Genomic DNA, 20545 nt, shown 5'->3' on the forward strand with positions numbered 1-20545 from the left:
TCTCCACATTTTTTCTAAAATCTGTACTGAAATGAAGCAAGGGTTTAGTTTGATATGGTTGTATTGACCTGTTTTAAGTAGCTGAAAGGATATCTAACAATCTGTAGATCTCTCATCATTGGTTTATAATACAGGGACTCAGTAAATAAATCTCGGCTCCATTCCCATCTCAGTCGCAGATTTCCTATGTGACCTTGGGCAAGCCTTTTCCAGATTTGCTTCATTTTCCCATATGTAAAATTGGGAATTAAAAAAAAAGTTTTATCTATCTTGTCTACTGCAAGTGTAAGCTCTTTGAGATGAAGGGTGTAATTTGCTTTATGTGGTCTGTGCTATATCATACAATGTCTAGCATATTGGAGTGCTTAACTGCCTTTGGGTTGGCTCTCAAAGAGTTCTCTAAATACAAGAAAAAAGTTGTTAATTTTAATTTTGTACTTGTTCATGATGCCCAATTTGAAAACTGTGTCATTGTTATATCTTGAAGATAAAGGTTAGTCATTCTTGCATAGTTTTTAAGGTTTTGCTGTCTTATCGTCTCACTGGAATTTAAGGTAAATGGACAAATCCTATTTAAATCCCAACTGAGAAAAGGAGTTTATTAGAGCCCTGATAGACCTAATTATGGAAAAGGCATAGATAGCTACCTTTGATTTAATGAGATCAACCAGCTTTAGTTTTGTTAGCTGACTACAATACATACCTTTGGTTATTAAATAAAGGTAGGTAGCTGTGTCAGTCTGAAGTTAGGTAGAAGGCATCTTAGAGACTGACTCATTTAGAGGCATGAACTTTCATAGACTACAACATACTTTGTCAGCTGTTATGAAATTCATGACTCTCTGAACAGGTTAGTCTCTAAGGTGCCGTGCCTTTTGGTTGTTACGTCACAGTGTAAGGCTGTTAAGATACCCATGGGTAAGATGGGAAGCTATTTACATGATGCAACACTATTTACACACAATATAACACTAATAATTTGCTAAATCTGATTGATTTCCGTATTAAAGGCACTGCTTAAACTGATCTGTGTGTGCTTGCCATTTTGTGAGGGAGCAGCCTACTCTCTCCTTCTTGCATCTTAGGAATGTTCCATATATTACAGCCTACTTGTAATAGTAGCCTGAAATTAATGGGACTTATTCAGCTTCAGAGCTGGTAACAGCACAACAGTTAATAGCAGTTGAGATGGGCATGAAGGATTAACCACCCAAACTGCATATTAAACAGTTTTCTGATGACTAAATGCACAAGCTCTATGCTGCTGAGACATTGTGCACAATAGTAACCCCTTATACAAGAATGTATATTCATTGTCTTCAAAATTGGCTGAAGACACTTCAACATTGACATGTGTATGATATGTAGATATGAGAATCTCTATTTTTAGAAACTCAAAAGTCCTTCAGTTGGTGGAAAGTCTGCAGAGGAGTTTCTTTTACATCAGTACCCTCCTTGCATCCATAGTGACTAAGGGTGCAACACAGATATGGGAGGCCCACTTGGGAAACCTAACCTTGCAGGATAGATGGTTACAAGAGATCCATTTCTATGTCACTGCCAAAGTGGTGCTAGAATTTCACTTGAACCAACTTGTTAATCTTTTTTCCTTTCCAAAACTGCCTTTATTTAAAAGTGAAGAAGTCCTGACTACATAAAATGTACTGTGAGTTCTTCAGTTGTGCTTGGATACTCCATTCATCATGCCTGTATTGGTTAGATGTATAGCACCCGTCTCCATTTCTAACAAATTGCTTGTGAGCAACCAGTCATGAAAATACCCAGACAAGTACTCAAAGAAACGAAGGAAATTACTTACCTTTAAAACTGGGAATCTTTGAGATGTGTTGTCTGTATTAGTTCCTTGACCTCCACTTATCCCAAACTACTATTAAATCTGCCAACATGGACTTGGCAGTTTCAAAAGAATTGAGGCTTAGTTTCACCCTTTATATGCCGTTAGTGCTTTACTGTTTGAGAATGGAAAGAAACAAGCACGGCCCAGTGGTCACTGCTAGCTAAAGCATTCTGACCTCTAGCATATGGGATATACAGATGCCAAATATGCAGTATATATGCATATAGACCAGGATCTGAAATGTTTTTTGGCGGGGGGGCCTGCCTGCTCTGGATTGAACAGGCAGGCATTAGGACCCAGCTGCTACTGCCATTTCTGCCCATGTGGCATGGCAGAAGCCTCTCTCCACCAGAGTCTGTGCTGCCTGACTGTAGTTTGGCGCAGGAAGAGCTTCCCCTTGCTGGAGCTCCAGGGACCTGACTGATGCATGGTCCAGCATGACATGGCACAGGAAGAGCGCTGATCACTGAATGCCACTGAAGCCAAGTCTCTGCAGACTGGATCCAAAGCCTTTCCAAGCTGGATTTGGCCCTCAGGCCGTAGGTTGCTAACCCCTGAGACAGACCACACACTTAAAGCAACCCTGTTATAATAGGTAAGTAATTTTCCTTGCTTATCCAGAAATTTTAAAAAAGTGAAAATCACAGGTAGTAGGTAGAAGCACTGTATGGAATAGGAGAATCCATATGGAGATTGACAAAAATACAGTTTTGTCACCAAGTGACCAGCCTTTCTGAAATCTCCAGTTTAAACAAGGTACATTTTGTAAGGCAGCCTCTTCTGGTAGTAGAGGAAAGGGGAAAGACCCAAATTCCATGGCCTGTCATTGATTCTTTTTAGATACACATTTAGAAACTAGTTTTACATTTCCCAGGCCCCATTTAACTTGCATACCTCAGTTCCTACAACCATTTCAAAGACTGGCCACAGCCTGTGGAGGCCACCATACAAGGTCTTGAGCAGTTGTATGCATCTCTTGAGAATCCAGCTCTTAAGGGAAGTCAGTATGAGGTTCAGTTTATGGCGAAGGGACAGTACTCTAATTCTTGAACCTTGAGGTTCAAAGTTATCCCTACCATTAATTTAACCCTTCAGAAGAAAAGCTTCACCCACTGATATTGGGACAAATTACCACTGATGTTACTAGTTAAAATGAAGTAACCTACAACACCAATAAACAGAACTCTGTGGAATAAAATATATTTATCTTTCTGTTACATTTTTACTTCTAAATCAGGAGCCTCAAAATTACAAACGCAACACTTTGTCTTATTAGACCTTATGTTGTTTCACAGCTTTTCAGTTTCAGGCTGCTGAATACTTTACTTGGTTTTCTTTCAGCAAGCTTGTGAAAGGCAGTTTGGTCTTGGTCAACTAAGCTAAGCTCTTCTCAGGTAGAAAGCAAGAAAAGGATAAAAAATGGGGAAGGAAACAATGACATTACAGAGGAGTGGTAATAACAAGCAATGCAGCTGAATAATTTTTCAGGATTGATCTGAACATGCTGGTGGTTGTGGTGTTACCTGACTCTTCTCTCTGCTTCTGGAACATCCTTCGGGTTCAGAAAAACAGAACTCTAATGTTGTGATATTATATGCTGGATTAACAGAAAGGTGGTGCCATTTGTGCAGGGTTGTTTGGACTATGGCTTATTAAGTCAGCTTCATTTTTGCAAAGTGATATCCTTGCCAGATGATATCTGCACTCTGCTGCAATAAAGCAGTATGAAGAAATGGAATGACAATCCTGTCTCATTTAAAACTAGCCAATCAGCATGTCAGTCTGGCAATTCCCTTTCAGTATTAGCACCGTGGTGGTTTCTTGCTATAACTTTTTGTTACCTTATATGATTTCTTAATTTTAAAATGTGAAGTTTTCCTCTCTTTTTTAAATAAACACTAGGTCAAACCAAACTCTGATTATCTTACAATGCTTTTGAGCAATTTAGACCATCACTGCTATGTGTGGTTCTGAGAGACATGTAGAGCCTGATGTCAGTTGCAAAGACATAAGTCAGGCAATGAGGTCTTTGTGCATGCACTCATCCACTGGATAGTATATCATAAATGAACCCTACTTGTGACTGCCACTGACTGTTTGATCTTGATACTGTACAGTATCATGGAGAGGCTACAACTTCATGTCGTGCTCTCCATATCTGTGGAAAATACAGTCCGAGAGCTGTATCAGTGGATTTCTGCACTTTTTGGCAGATAAATATGCATGCTGTCACCTATAATCCATATTGTGATTCATAGGAACAGAGGTTTCCTTTCTTCTCTTCCTTTAAAACTATAAAAAAGCTGAGTTGCGGATGAGAGGACAGAAGCAATGCCATCACAAATAAAAAACGAGGGGGTAGAGGGTAAAGGGATTGGTGTAAGGCAGTGGTGCTCAACCTTTTTGCCCTGCAGGCCAGATGGGTGATACCTGGTCCAGCTGTGCAAAGTGGGTGGCCTGGCCTCAGCCTAGCCATGTGAAGGGTGGGGGGGCTGTCTGGCTCCGAGTCAGCCACCCAGGGCTTGAAAATTGGCAACAGGGGAGGAATGGGAGTATTAATTGCTACAACTTTCTCACTGCCAAATTTCCTGACCCTGGAGAGCTCTATGGGCCAGATTTGGCCCATGGGCCAGGAGTTGAGTACCCCTGAGATGAGGCCAGCTGGAATAACACCCATTATGGTATATGTCTGTTCTAAATGCAGAAGAAAAGAGAAGAATTTTTGCTTTGGAGGTCATGTCTTCTAGGATGATGTCTGAAGCCATCTGAACCATAAACCTGGATTAGTTTATAGTGGAAGAAGTATTTTACACTTCTTTCTCCTTCTGTCTTCGAAACTTCTTGCTTCTAACCACTAGCAAAGTAAGGCTTGTAACAGAGGGGGAAGAGAGAATCCAGGCTTATGTCCAGAAAACTGCCCAAAATATAGGAAGAGTTGCATAACATTTTTGGTAGAAAATTGGAAAGAAATCACCATTCCTTTTACATAAAATGCCCCTAGAATTTTATAAATAAGTAGGGGAAAAAACATTAAGTTATATCTATAGCATAGTCTAAAACTTTCTTGGTGTTTCTATATTTAAAATAAAATGCTGATTTTTTTCCAGGGAGCTGAATGCAACAGAGTACATGCCATATTTACCCAGATCCAAGATTACTTTGAATTTAAGACAGCTCACAATAATTAGATTGTTCCGTAAGGTTCCTTTTTGTTGTATTTTTCCTGAGGGTTAGGCCCTGAATCGGGGATCCAACTTTTTCCTCCATATTGTAGTATAATTGCACTCATTTTTATAGTTCAGTATTTTTCATTTTCGTTAGGGCTGTGCGAAGCTTTGGTTCATGATTCCATTCAGAGAAGATTCGGCCCAATTCAGAGGCCGAATCTCTGAATTCAGATCAAATCACTAGAAGCTTAAACTTTCCGAACCAATTCAGAAGAGATTAGGAGATTCAGAAGGCAGTCTTTGAGGAGAAACAGAAACTTAGAAGAGGGAGGGGGGAAAGAACTGACATATCTAGCTGGCCAGTGAGTGTGATTTCTCCCTGACTGCCCTTCCAATCACGGCGTCTGGGGGATGGACATAGAAACAGCATTAAAGCCTCTGTCTGCAGGCTTTTCTGTCTCTTTCCTGAGCTGTTTCTGCCTGAGCAACAGTGTCTCAAAGGTACTGGCCTGGCTTCCTAGTCAGTGGCTTGCTACTTTTTGCTCTTAGAAAGGATTGGATAGGATATAGTTTAGCTTAGCTTAGCCTCTCTCTACTTCCAATTCATTTGTTTTGTGGAAGAAATCAAACTTCGTGTTGTGGTTAAATCAAAACTGACAGAGCCAGCTTTTCTTTAATTAGGGCTATACTGTGATCACAGGGAGAATTTCATACAGCAAGGGGAATCACCCACTTGTCTGTTTCAAAAGAATGCTCCTACTCTATAAGTTTACAAGCATATTTATACTTAAGACAGAGAACAAGAAAAAAAAATGACCTTGGAGAAATTAAAACAGACCTGCAGGCAATTTACTTAAATAAAACATCTGTGTACAAGGTAATAAGGCATGCAGGATTCCTTATCTCAGAATATGTAACTGAAATACATAGTATCAGCACTTCTGGTCTTTGTCTGTTTTCTTAGTCAAGCAGGCCAGAAGCCTGACCAAATCTACTACTACAGTTTCAATTTATATTTGTTTTGGGTTTTTTTCCAATACTGCTGAAAGACAAAGCATAAATGTTTTCCCTGGCAGTGTGATCCATCACTGTGAAGGGAAGCACATATTACACACACTCTGAGACACACATCATAGAAGAAGAAAAAGTCAGATATTCATAGAAGAGATTCAGATTATGTATAGTAGTTATTAGTTATTAATAATACTATTATAGTTAATTTACATACAGACTAAAGACAACACAGAAGAGATTCAAATTGATAGAGATTCAAATTGATAGAGATTCAAATTGAGATTAACACACAACACAGAACTCAGAGTCCTAGAAGAAGGAGATATATTATTTTAGGTATACTACACAGAAGAAGAAGAAGAAGTAGTAGTCACATGTTCACATTAATAGTACATCACAGAAGAAGACACCATATGTAGTTATTAATAATCAAAGCAGAGTCCAGCGCACACAACATAGGGGAAAGAAAACATACAACACAAAAGAAGTCACACTTCACATTCATAATTCATAATAAATAAATACATCACAGCACAGAAGACAGACAGCACATATTTTATATAGTTCTTAATAATCAATCCTAATCAATCAAAGAAGAGTCCAGTGCATGCAACACAGAGGAAAGAAAACACACAACACAAAAGGAGTCGCACATACAGATGTTTTGCAGCGCAGGAAAGATTAATATGAAGTGTGCTGGAAAGGCAAGTGCCAGGTCTTCTGGCAGGGGAGGGAGAGGGGCTAGAGGGGGTAGGGAGAGAGCTAGAGCTGCAAGTTCCCCCACCCCCAAACATAGATGCATCCTCTTCCTGAGCAGCCATGAGTCTTCTGCTGCCAGTGGAAGCAAGGAGGTGGAAGCAGTACCTGATGCCCCTGCACCTAACTCCTTGAAAGCTGGCAGGCATCCTGCCCTCATCAGGGGCCACCATCCCTGCAGTTTTCACCCCACTGCACCTTAACACACACAGTGTCACCCATGCCATGAGTTTTGCTTGTCAGCAGCTTGAAGTGAGTTTCCTAGAAAACCCTGCACCTATCTCCTTGAAACTTGCTAGGCTTCAGCAGGGGCTACCATCCCTGCAAGTTTCATCTGAATCAGCCAAAAATTGACGAAGTTATAGATATTTCATTGATTCCCCATTATACTCTACGGCCATCTCGCCGAATCAGCGCTGAACCTTCCGAAGCCAATTTGGCTGAATTGTATTGGAAAAGTGATTCAGATCTCCAAATCAAATTGCTGGCATCCTAATTGGCTGAATCCGAATCCGAATCAAATAGTTCTCTATTTGCACAGGCCTAATGTTCTTCTGTATTAATGTGTAATTTCAGTTACCTTCTTCTTCTCTTCTGTTTTCAGTAAGAGCTACAGATAGATTTGAAACAACTTGATATTTTCTTTAAATTCTTTAAGCACCAGTCCCACTATCCAAAAAGTGCAGTTATATATCTGGCAACCAAGGAATGTGTGCCAATATTGAAACTGGTAAAAATGGAGCCACTTTTAAATGGCTAACTGGTACTAGATTTCTCAAAAGAAATTATTACATGTGAAGAGAAGGCATGGACTGATGGACAGATGCACTTATTTCAGCTGATTTTTTTTTTGTAACTGTTTTGTCTGTCTGCTCCTAACCTGCAGTAAATGTAAGCCAAACTGCCATAAATTTATCCCTGAAAGTAGATGGTAAATTATTGTAGCTTTGTTTACAATTACTAGAAAGCCAGTGGACAGATAGAAGAGTTAAAGTGCATTCAACTAAAGTATGTAAATCCCCCACCCTTTTTTTCAGTCAGTGTGATTATGTTGTCTGTCCATGCCCTTCCTAAAAATTTTGCATCCGTTTGTTGCCTTCTTTTTGGTGAGGCTGACTTAACCAATGAGCTGTTGTCCAACAAATTTGGCAGTGTTGCTGGGTTTTTTTGCAACTGTTTTCTGTTCCTTTAGCTCATACTTCCTTTTGCCATTATTTTCCTTTTCTCAGTATATACAGGGTTCAAAACCACACTAAATGTGGTTCGTGAGATTCCAGCAGGCCACCAAGCTGTCTTCTGAACCCTTTTGGTGTATTTTGTATCTGACAAAGCTCCATGCCTTTGTAAAGATTAAGACAGCACAGGAAGCACTGTCATTATTTTGAACTACTTACACCCATCTATATATAAATTTATCTTAAAAGCTCTTTTCTTTCCATAGGCAGACAAGGTTCTTTGTGTGAATCTGATATCTTTTATTAGATCAACTTAGACCAACACAGCTACAACCTACACCCTTTTCTTTCCATGGCATTTCCTCTAAATGTGTTTATAGAGTATAGTCATATCTTTTTTCATCTTTCATTTTGCTAGGCTAAGCGAGACAACCTCTTAATGTATTTGTATTGATTAGGCTTTACTTCCCCCAATCAAATTATTAGACCTGTTGTTGTGGTTTGAATTATTTTTTCTTGACTACACGTTATCAGAAGTATATAGAAACTACCATCAAAGATGGCGTTACTTTTATATGTGCCTTTCTTTATGATGGTTTCACAATAATAGTCATGCTGAATTAAATTTAAGACATTCAGGTCTTTGTCCTTCTATAGTTTTGAATTGATGGGCTCCCAGATTTTATGGCAGAAACTCTCATCAGTCCCTAAGTGCGTAACCTTGTTCACTGTACTATTAAAAGTAACCTAACTTCTTTCTTCTAGGTCTTCCACTTCTTTCTGTAAGATATTCTGATGATCTTTTTTTTTTGCATTGCATTGCATTGCATTGCAGATGCCCAGCTTGGCACTGCCTGCCTGGCCACTTGCTGGGCCAAGGAGCTTTCTCCCTTCCTGGCATGTGGTCAAGCCCATGGAAGCCATTAATCACTTCCTAGACTGCTTGCTAACGTGGCAATCCCCTGATCAAGCCTGTGGAAGCCATTAATTGCCATGTTAGCAGCCATCTAGGACATAATTAATGGTGTTTGCAGGCTGGATCTAGCTTGTGAAAGCCATTCTCTGCATCTTAGACTGCTTAATAATAACGTATCTATTAATGACTTGCCCAGGCTTGATGAAAGGATTGCCACCTTAGCACAACATCTACGACATAGTTAATGGCTTCCATGACTGCTTAATATTGCAGCAATTAATGGCTTCTGTGGGCTTAATCCCCTGATCAAGCCTGTGGAAGCCATTAATTACCACATTAACAAGCCCTTGTTTGTGGCCATCTGTCAAACTCTGGTGAGGGGCAGGATTCCTGGGTCCCTTTGCCAACTAGAGGTGTGGCGGGGGGCCCATCACACTCTGCCGCAAAAATAGCAGCTGACACTGCACTGGGAGCATGAAATCGGGGCAGCCGCCACCAATTTATTAAGTGTCTACTTGTTAACCTCCCTCCAAGCTGGTTTCAGCCTTTCACATGACCCAGTCTTGTCTCTTCCTTCACTAGTTCCTTACCCATTTTCTTTTTTTTTTCCTAACTGCCATCGTATCCAATTTAACAACAAATTTGCTGTGGAGTTTTATGTTAAATGCTTTATTGCAATACAGTAGATCTTATCTATTTGGATTTAGAAATTAGATCTCATAGTTTTTCTTTGAAAGAGAAAAATTTCAAGTTTGCTTGGTGTAATCTAAAGTATATTAACAAACATTTGTAGCATTTTATCCCATCTTCCACCTGCCTCTGTCTTTTTAATTATTATTTCATTTAACACTTGTAATGAACCTTTGCTTACTCATCAGATCACACTGATGAGCCTGTAGGTGACTAGCTTACTTTTTCTTTCTTTTTTAAAAAAGAGGTACTTTTTACCATTTACCAGTCATGCATAATCACCTGTGACTTGGTAGATTTATTTTTAAAAATCCCTCTTGCCTAAAGATTTAAGGTTTCATGGGCCTAGTCTTTTAGATTAGTATTCTTTTACTTAACAAATTATAGTGTAGTTTTTACTATCAGTAATCTCATTCAAAATTTAAATGATCTGTAACAAAGCTAAGCAAGTAAAAATCACGTTTATTTCAAGAATAAACAATAACGTAGTGGTTATACTACTGCAGTTGTCTAGTCTTCAGTTTACATAATTTGTTTTTAAAATTGTTTCACATCATTGACTAGTGTGAGAAAATAAATCTTTTAAACTGCAGATGGACAACTTAATTATGGGATTTCAACTAGCACCTCCCCATGGGTGATTTTTTTTTTTAATTGTTCTAATAGAAGCTGAATTAAGAAACTTATTTTCTTTAGGGAATTATAATGTATGCTCAGGCATAAAATGGTAAGTCCTTTAAGTCAAAAGTATCTTTAAATTGCTAACAGGCTGTTTATTTTCACTCAGTCTCACTCTGCACCCTAGCATATTGTTCTCTGCCTCCAAATATGGAAGCTATATCTGCAATTTCACTGTCTGCTCGAAAGAAGTCATCTTCCATGCTGTCTCTTAAACATGGAGTATGGGAGTTACTTAATGTTGCATTGATTTATGGGCATATGTGTTACCTGATGGGGGAAAATTGACCATGTTCCTCTCCTCCAGACTTTATATGTTACTTACGGGTTTTAAGTTTCTATAGGCAAAGTCGACATCATTTTAAATTCTTATGCAACACCTCATCTTATGGGATGCCAAACCCTTTTGAGATCTGTTGAAATTATTGTAATCGTTTTGAATATGGATAATAATTTTCTCTGAATTCTACTTGGCTATCCTTAGCTATTTATTGTTTGTGCTTTTATCCTAAAAACTGTAATTGATGTGGCCTTTATATTTTCTTCTGTCTCAGCCCACAGACACTGGATAATAATTCCACATGTTTTTCATTTACTTCGTCTTGGCCATGATTCTTTTAAGGGGCTGCCGGCTCTTTCCATCATCTCTCAGGATCTAATCCTGTATCTGTGCAAATCAGTAGGCAGGCGAGGTTCTTTGGGTAGATGTGATATCATTTAATTAGACCAACTAAATAGTTGGGAAAAAAAGTTCTTTGCAAGCTTTTGGGCACTAACACCCTTCTTAAGGCATTGGGAGGCTGTCCTTAGACCAACATGTCTACAACCAACAACCCTGTTCAGATCAATGGAGTTTAAAGTTAAAATATTTTTACTTCACTCTGAGTGCTAGTCAGACTCTGCCCTTATACTATCAACAATTAATTTTATTCCTGATGATAAATGCACACACTTTCTTTGTTCAATTACATAGCCCAACACCTGAAGAGACCTGGCTTAATAGATTAAAGTCATTAATTTGAAAGGGAAACACCATGGGTGACTGGTGCCTCCTGAGTCAGGGGAGCACTTGCCCCCCCCCCCAGCAGCCAGTCAGTGACCAATCACACCAACCGAGGGGGGCGGGGGTGGATCACCTGATCACACTGACCCGGAAGTGCCAGCGGTGCTTCTCCTGGCACCCCCACTTCCCAGCCTGGCTGTTGGTGTGTATGTGCACCCCCTATGTGTCGCCACTGGTAAACACACAGTTCAGTGGAATTAAAGCTATGGATTGACTTTCTACCCCTCTACAGATATTGTTCAGAAATTTCATTTAGCATAATTATTTACTTTACAGCTTAAAATGCCTGCTCTTTGCTCACTTTTAAGAATTTATTCCTGATTTGTTCTTGGTGTTGCTGTTGTTGTTAATGCAATGAAGTGACTGCAAAATGTGAAAATTTAATGTATTTACCTAGTGGAGCACTCTCTCCAGAGTTGGTCATTGCATTTAAAAAAGATTTAGAAAAATGGTGAGAATCCACAAGATAGTGAAGACGATGAAATGGTTGAAATGTAAGCCATATGAGGAAAGAAGGGGTGCTGGCAGACATGGGGAAAAAACAGAATGGTGCTTTACCAGAAGTGGAATCACATCAGTTTGACCTGGCTCACCCAGGATCTGTGTAGCTCATGTGCTTCGGCAGGGCTTTTTGGTAATTTTATATAACAGCTGATTGAGTCAGCTATCAGATAAAAGTGGCAAAAAGCCCCATTGAAGCATGTGAACTATACAGACACTGGGGAGCTGGGTCAAACTGACGTGATTCATTTTCTGGACATGAGCTGCATTTGGTGTAGGGACATGCTGAGCTGAAAGTAAAGTGCTATTTTGCCTTTTTTCCCCACGTCTGTAAGCACCTGAGGGTGAAGAAACATGCTCCTAAGATATAATCTAAATCTGCTTTTAGGACAGATCTTCTAACTTCTAACTTAAGTATCATATGGCAATAAAATAAGCTGCTATAGAAAAGTTGTGGAATCTTATTTATTAGAGATTTTGTGGAGATTGGATGGACATCCACCTGGGATATGTTAGGAGCAGTAAATCCTGCATCTGTACATGAAATTGTAATGTTATCACTCTTGATGTTTTCTCCTACTTCAGGATTTTAATGTATTGGCATCCAAAATTGTTAATTATTTGAAAAGAGTTATTTTGTATTTAGAGCAAAATCCAATTCTAATGACATCTTGATTGTTGCATGCATGTATAGGCAAAGGAATTGTGAGTTGGGTAAAGAGGCAAATTTATTCCTGTATGTGGAATCATAGAGAATAAAAATACAATACTTCTTACATGTAGGTTGCACTCTGCACATTTTTAAAAGGATGTTAAAAAACTGAAGGAGATTTAGAAAGGACCCACGAAAGTGGATACTAGGACTGAAGAAATGTCATATGCACCTGGGTAGTTCATTGGCATTGAGTTTTTATTCTGTTATCCATGTAACTGTTATATGGTAAATTAACTCATATGGTCTGATAGTTCACACTATTCTTGAAGGCTGTGGATTATCCAAAGTAAAAATGTAATTTAGAATTTAGTTTGTTTACAGAAAATAATTTTAAGTTCTCACGAATTAGGAAATAAGGTCAGCAACATGCTGCTTGCATATTGTACTTTTCTGTAATATAAAAAGGCTTTTCTCATTTATTTTATTCTTTTTGCCTTTCAACTGAATTTTGGTGATTTAAGTACAAAGAATCATTATTCTTTGGAGCAAGTGTTAACTCTAGCATACATGGCTACTGAATAATAGATGATTTGTTGGCTTGTTTCTCACTTTTCAGGCTTGCTATCCAGGGAAATCAGTTTCATTCAGCTGGAAATACCCTTGAATACATTATGGTTTGATTCTGTCCGATACAGAATAGGAACCCCATGATAAGCATACAGCATTACCATTGCCATTTTGAAAAAATGGTTTCAATTGTTTTATATATGATAAATGGGTGAGGAATCCATAGCTATGTGATAGTTCTGATGATTTGCTATTCAGTTTGTACTTTTTGATTTTTTTCTAGACATTTTACTCATTTCAGATTTCAAATTAATGTTAATTTGTAAATTTGCCCCTACATACCCAATTACTGAGCTAGCTACTAGAAAGACACTTGTGGCAAAGATGTAGTCAGGCCCTGATTCTGAAAATGCTAATGCACATGCTTAACTTTATTACCATGAGTTAATCCCAAAAGAGGTTAAGATAACAGATATTTTCAGGAAAATATTAGTAGATACTTTGCAAACAGAAAGATGATATTTTATAGAATATATTGGTTAGGATTATTTCCCAAACTCCTGGTGCAGTCCAATACCAGACAAGGTTCTTTAGTTAAATGTAATATATTTTATTAGACCAACTAAATAGTTGGAAAAATTGTTCTTTGTCTTCAGGCACAGAGTTTGTTATTGCTTTGTGTGCTGTCCTGGGTGAAATGGAAGCCAGTATGCAAAATGAAGGTCTGTGAAAATGCAGATGTGTAGCAGTGAGGATCAAAGGCCCTGTGAGACAATAGGTGTGAAATGGGTGTTGGTGGGGGAAAGGGAAATTTGAAGTGGTGATAGAATGTAGCTGGTAAAATGCAGATAGGTTACTTGGGATTATCAGATGGCAAGCAGGTTATAATGTGCCATAAACCCAATGTCTATATTTAGTCCATGATTTTTTATATCCAGTAGATTTATGAAGTGAAGTTTGTAGGCTCATCTGCGAAAGGTGTTTTGTAAATTCCCTTTGAGGATTAGAACTAAGAGATGAGACAGTTCAATACACTTGCTAGGTGGAAGACAGTTTTTGCTGTTATTTATAGTTATCATCTTATTTTAGAGAATCACTCCTGAATTCTGTAGCCATTTTTAACATCTTTGTTCTTACCAAATCAATTTATAATATACCAAATTACATTGAAAACTTTTAGCTATTTTTAAACATGTCAAAATGTTTTCTTATTCATAACTAAATTTGATGCAAATTCAAGGTTTAAAAACAATTTATACACTATGGAGAAAGGACAAGTTATATCAGTCCCAAATAATCTGTGGCTGTAACATTTGTATCTAACATATTTCTATGTTGTGCATTTCTCTCAAATTTCTAGCTGCCAGTTCAGTCACAATAATATCACAGGGCATATTGCACTTTCTGTTTAAAGGATTAAATTCTTTAAAGAGGAATAAACTTGTGCACTTGCACTTGCACCTCTGTTCCACTGAACTACACTGAGCTCCTCTTGCTTTCAAGAATTGCCTTGAAAGCAGATGTAGCCTGATGATTAGAGTTGAGCCCTGGGACTTGAGACTGGCTCTATTCCCAACTCTGCTGGTAACTTGTTTAAAATGAATTAACTACTCTGTAAAACAGAGATGATGATACTGATGGAAAACTCTATGTAATAACTAAATATTACTGGTGGCTAATGAAAAAACTTGGTGCACTAGTAATGGTGTTTGTTTATGTAGTTGCACTTTCTTTGACATAAGTGTATGTATAACATATTGGAAAGAGGAACTTTAATAATTATCAAGGGACTTTTTGGTGTTTATTGTATTTGACATGTGGGTATCCAGATATAAATAATTGGCTTTCAAGTATATCCAGAATACCCTATTCAAATGAAGTGAAATATGTTTTGCACATAGTCATGTACAACAAAATACTTATGTGCATCAGGAGTACAGTGCATTTGTTTTTAATAGAATATATTGGTTTCTTTTCTGCAGGTGGACCAACTTCTTGGTAACATGATTGAAATGTGGGTTGACCGTATAGATAATATTACTCAGCCAGAAAGAAGAAAACTTTCTGCTTTGGCATTACTTTCACTTCTGCCATCAGAGAATAGGTGAGCTCACTTCAGTTGTTTATCACTACTGTTAAAAATAAGACTTTAAAGATTTTTAACCTTTACATTTTTGTGAAAGAAGTTTAATGTTACAGCATTCGTAGATTTTTTTGGTGTCTTTGTTTGTGACCAAGGAAATGGAAAAACAGTATGACATAATCTGAAATAATGCTTAATTTTCTATAGTGCTGCATAGCATAAGGATTTTTCTGCTTCTGTGTAGGACAGAGCATGCTGAATAGAGTAAGTATATGGTTCTGATTCTGGTTACAGCAAGATAATCATTGGGTTCTGATTCCCATCCCCCTACCCCTGTCAAAGCTAGAGTTCCTGCTCTGCTTCCCGTGCTTAATTAGTTGGATTAGTTAACCTAGGTTTATGGCATCCTCTGCAGTGAACTATATTTGTTCAATTTTATTTCATGTCAGAGTATACATTGTGTGTGTCTGTTTTGTTACCCCAGTTGCCCTGCTCCTGTATATCTGGTGTCTTTTTGTAAGATAAAAATGTGATTTGGGAAGCAGAAAATATAAAACAGTTTGAAAGAATTTCTGCCTCTGGAGTCTTTGGCATCAACCAGTTGGAACACTATGCCCACTATATCAAAAAATTATCATAAACTGGATGTTTTTGCTAAAATATTAAGCTATGTAATCATTGGCATTTAAATTGCTGTTACTGGAATTCTTAGTATATATGTCTATATGAGAAAAGGCTGCCAAATTTTACAGCCACTTCTGTATCCATGAAATTTAGATTACGATGTAGGCAAATCCCATCTTCTCAAAAAAAGGGATAGTTGGAAAAGCAGTTTAGCTGAGGAGGAATTCCTTTTAGGATGGGCCTAGCTTATCTCCAGTATACCTGGATCTGCTGTCTATCCAGGAAACTGAACCAGCAGGTGGGCCAGCCTGTTTTGGGAAAAAGAATCAATTTTTTTTTCCAGGAAATCTTCCCTAAATGGGGATCCCTAGGAGGACTTATTTCTAAGTAGATTCAAAACCTACCCAAAGAGCTGTGATCCCAGATTTCAAGTGCCAGGATCTTTTATAGTGGATGGAATCCCTGGTGTTATGTCTTTCTTCCTTCAAAGGTTCATTGAAAAACAAGGATGAAGGGGCAAAACTTAAGCTGATTGCTTTAGAACAATCTTACCAATATGTGCACAAGAAACTTTTGAAACACAGTACCTTCATTATTATTTTGTTTAGCTATTCCAGGTTTTTGAAGAACCAAACCTTCTTTTGTGTTGGGGCAGGCTGCAGCCAGGGCCAAATTATCTGCTCTGTCGGGTCAATTATCTGATACAGCCAGTTTTCTTTATATCAGTACCGATCTACTATTGGACCAATGTATTGGTACACCTCTACTTATCGCACAAAGTTATCAGCCAAATCTTCAAATGTTCATATAGTTTTCGGCTTTCCTACTCTGCGTACAAGAGCCACGCTGTTGATAATAATTGCTGATTTCTTGGAAATAGCATTTGGCAGAACAGTTACTGCTTTATCTCCAATCAAGATTCATAATGAGGCTGTTTTGTCGGCCACGCTGAGTGATTTGTCAGGTTTAAGAAGTGATGGAGGGTATCCAAACAGTTTGTGCTGTAGGAGAGAGTGCACAATGAGAGTGCTGCCAGTAGCTTTTGCTGGATTTCCGTTGCATTCTGTGTTTGTTTTCTTTTGCTGCACTGTCCCATGACTATATGCTTGAAGGCTTTCAATTTTTATTTGGGTACGTTTACATAGAAGCTCTCGGTAGCATCTACATTAAGAAGTTTCTGGATAATGGTGTTCATGATTTCTCTTCCTTTGCTATGGGCATTGTCTTATGCAGTATCTTCCAGCATAGCATCTCCCATAGAAATACATAACAGCTCATCACTGGAAACCTTAAACAAGCAGAACCTTTGAAACTGCTCTTGTAGCAACTTGACATCATTGTAATCTCATTTCAGTGATGTCTTTTGTCTTTCATTTTGATTGCAAGATGTTGTTGTATTGATCCCAAACATTTGATTTACCATCTTAGTTGGGTAACTTCTTTCATTGTAGTTCATATCCCATTGTTTTCTAGCTGATTCATTGCATGCTATAGATTCATAGATGTTAGGGTCGGAAGAGACCTCAGTAGATCAGAGTCTGACCCCCTGCATAGACAGGAAAGTGCTAGGTTCAGATGACCCCAGCCAATGTTATGTTTACTATGCTACTGGCAATTTTGCAAACCTTGACAATGTGTTCTATTGCCTGGCCAGTTGAAATGCTTATAGATGAGAGATTAGTTGTCTTGACCCCAAATCCTCTTTCCACAAACTCAGCATAATATCGTAGTAGCAAAATTCACTAAATCCATCATGCGTTCAAGATATACTGGACTCCATCTTGTGTAATTAGTGTGATCATGCACGGCTACTAGCAGAAGCATTTTTTCAAAGACACATAAATGCTTATGCCAGTTTCCTTCACATTCAGCCCTGATGAAGCACAGGAGAGTATTGACTACTTCCAAATAGTTCATTCAGTACTTGAATGAACCTTGATGAGCGTGTTCTTCCTCAAATTTTTGAAGTGGCAATTGTTGGCAGATGCACTAATAGTTCTTTCACTGCATTCCTTCCCACTTTGCAGTCATTGTTTCTGAATGCAACAGCTGTGCTACTGGAGAGTTGGTCCACAACATCATAATCTAATCCTTTGCTTGAACTGGACAACCACACAATGAATGTGTTTATCAAAATATACCATATTGCTTCAGGTGTTATCTTGTGTGCTCTGATAGTATGGTTGTACAATTTTCTTTTCATTATATTGGTGACAGTGTTTTCTGAAAATTATCTGCTTTTAGTGCAACAGTCTTCAAGTCCTGAAGCGGTGAAATAGAATCATAGAAAGAAGGACCAGAAGGGACCTATAAGATTGTCAGGTCCAGTCTCCCGCAATGGGCAGCAGGTAATTGGGCTCAAATGAGCTCAACAAGGTATTTGGTATTGAATACCTTAAATACGTTGAATACCTCCTCTTTAAGAGGAGGTCCAGTGCCTCTTAAAGACAGCCAGAGATGGTGACTGCACCACCTCTCCTGGAAGTGTGTTCCAGATTCTAGTTACCCATACAGAAAATAAGTTTTTCCTTGTGTCCAGTCGAAACTTTTCCTCGACTAGCTTATGTCCATTGGTCCACATCTTCACAGAAGGGTCCTTTTCTAAAAAGTTATTCACCTAGGTCCTGGTGTTCTCCCTTGACATATCCGTAGGTGTCTATCAAGTCGTCTCTTAGCATTCTTTTGCTCAGGCTGAACAGTTCCTGAAGTCTCTCATCATAGGGCTTGCCCCCCAGGCCTTTCATGCAGGTGGCCCTTCTCTGCACCCTTTCGATCTTGTCCACATCCTTCTTGAAGTGTGGTGCCCAGTAGTGGATGCAGTACTCCAGCTGTGGCCTCACCAACGCCGAATGAAGGGGGAGGAGCACGTCTCTGGATCTGTTGGCAATACATCTGCTGATGCACACCACAGTTCTATTTGCTGTGTTGGCAACTTTGTCATAGTGGTGGCTCATATTCATCTTCTGGTCGATTGTCACCCTTAGGTCCCTTTCGGATGCAGTGGCAGCCAGTGGACCACCACCCATCATATAGATATGGTGAGAGTTCTTCCTGCCCAGATGAAGGACCCAGCATTTGTCCCTGTTGAACCTCATTTGGTTTTGTTTAGCTCATAGGACCAGCCTGTCAAGTTCATCCTGAATCCTTGACCTGTCCTCTGATGTGTCCACTTGTCCCCACAGTTTATCGTCCACACACAAATTTAATAATTCCACTTTTCACTCCCTCGTCCAAGTCATTAATAAAGATATTAAAAAGCACGGGCCCAAGCACTGATCGCTAATTGTAATTAAGTAATTACAATTGTAACTGGGTAAACCGTGATGATATGGAAGCCTCCCAGTCAAATGATTGCTCTTTCAGTCTCTTCTGGACAAGCCTACAAGTTCATTTGCTTTGTAATACAACACCTGATCAAACATTATGACTATGCTGCTGTCCCAAGTGTCCTGCAATTGTTTTACATCACATTATGAGATGATAGCCCAAATGGTGTTGCCTTCAGATGTTGGTGCAGTCAGTATGGGACAAAATCCAACAATCTATAGAGGTGAAGTATCATCAGAAAGAAACTGGTTAAAAGCTCTTCACCCTAGAACAGCAACATTTTCCTTGTTGTCTGCTGATATTCTCAGTATCCGTGGTAGCTCTGCTGATATCTGTTGAAAAGCTGTATTGTTGAGCTTTTCATTTATGTTACTACCTGTACTATAGACAGGTGACTTCAATGTCTTGTTATAGGTCATCATTGCTGGAATGACTTTGTTAAATTCAGGTGGTATGTTTTTCAAGGTTCTTTTCCTTCCTTACATCAGTGCAATCTCAACTAGTTTTGATGGTTCTCTTTGAAATGCTACAGTTTGCATTGCATGAAATGTTAGTTTTCCTTCTAGTGTCTCTTCTAAGATGTCAGTGTTGTCTGATGAAAACTGAACAAAATAACTGGGAATGAGATTCCTTAGGATAACATCACCATATTCCCAAAATTCCTTTAAGTTTTTCTCAGTAATGTTGGTCTTGATGCAACTGTGTCATAGGGTATGCTGCATTCAGCAGCATGGAGGCTTCATACCATTTTCTTAAATCTAGTTGTGTGATGTATCAGGCAGCCTAACCCAATATATTTTGGTGTTAGCTTTTTGCCCCTTGATTGCAGGTAAACCAAATCCTGAAATATATTCAGTACATCTCTGTCTAAATTCTTATCTTGCGCACAACTTTCAACATCTAAGTCATTATGGTTGTCTTCTAAAATGAAACAGATCAATGTGGAATGGCTATCACAATATGGAAGACAAGGAGTGGTCGATTTGTATTTCTTTGGTGTTAGAATCAAACGATTGTCTTGTAGTAAGGCTGAAGTTCTTGCTTCATTTGCTTCAGTATAGTCAGAGGATTTTCACCACTACCATTCTAATGTTATAAAAGCCTCTGTCTGTCCGTCTGTCTGTCTTTTAATGCTTTATTCGCACTCTGATTGGCTGACTGAAACAACCAATCAGAGTGCTCCAAGAGCATTCGGACAGGAGACAGCACAGTGAAGTGCTGCCGTGGCAGTGGGAACACAGGGAGAGAAGCTGTGTTGGCCTGCTCCCCCCCTTCCCCCTGCAGGCAGAGGGCCCCAACAAAAGCTGACAGGGAGGGAGGGGAGCGGGAAAAGGAAGAGAGAAGGGGGGGCACAGTGACGGCATCTTGCCACTGCCACATCCTACCAACAGCTGGGAGGGAGGGAAGGGAGTGGGGAGGACAAACAGGTGGACGTGGGCTCAGTGGACCCAGAGCACAGTGATGGGAGGGA

General features: G+C 39.0%; 1 protein-coding gene across 1 annotated transcript in view; it reads left to right on the plus strand.

The window, feature by feature from the left end:
- Nucleotides 1-20545, plus strand: part of IPO11 (importin 11) — a 280310-nt gene that overhangs the window by 173976 nt on the left and 85789 nt on the right. The window contains exon 27 of the mRNA XM_019532129.1: nt 15023-15144. Coding sequence (XP_019387674.1) covers nt 15023-15144 — 122 coding nt within the window. The remainder of the gene's footprint in view (nt 1-15022; nt 15145-20545) is intronic.

The sequence above is a fragment of the Crocodylus porosus genome, unplaced genomic scaffold (assembly GCF_001723895.1).
Source record: "Crocodylus porosus isolate Cpor-Errol unplaced genomic scaffold, CroPor_comp1, whole genome shotgun sequence".
Classification (NCBI taxonomy): Eukaryota; Metazoa; Chordata; order Crocodylia; family Crocodylidae; genus Crocodylus; species Crocodylus porosus.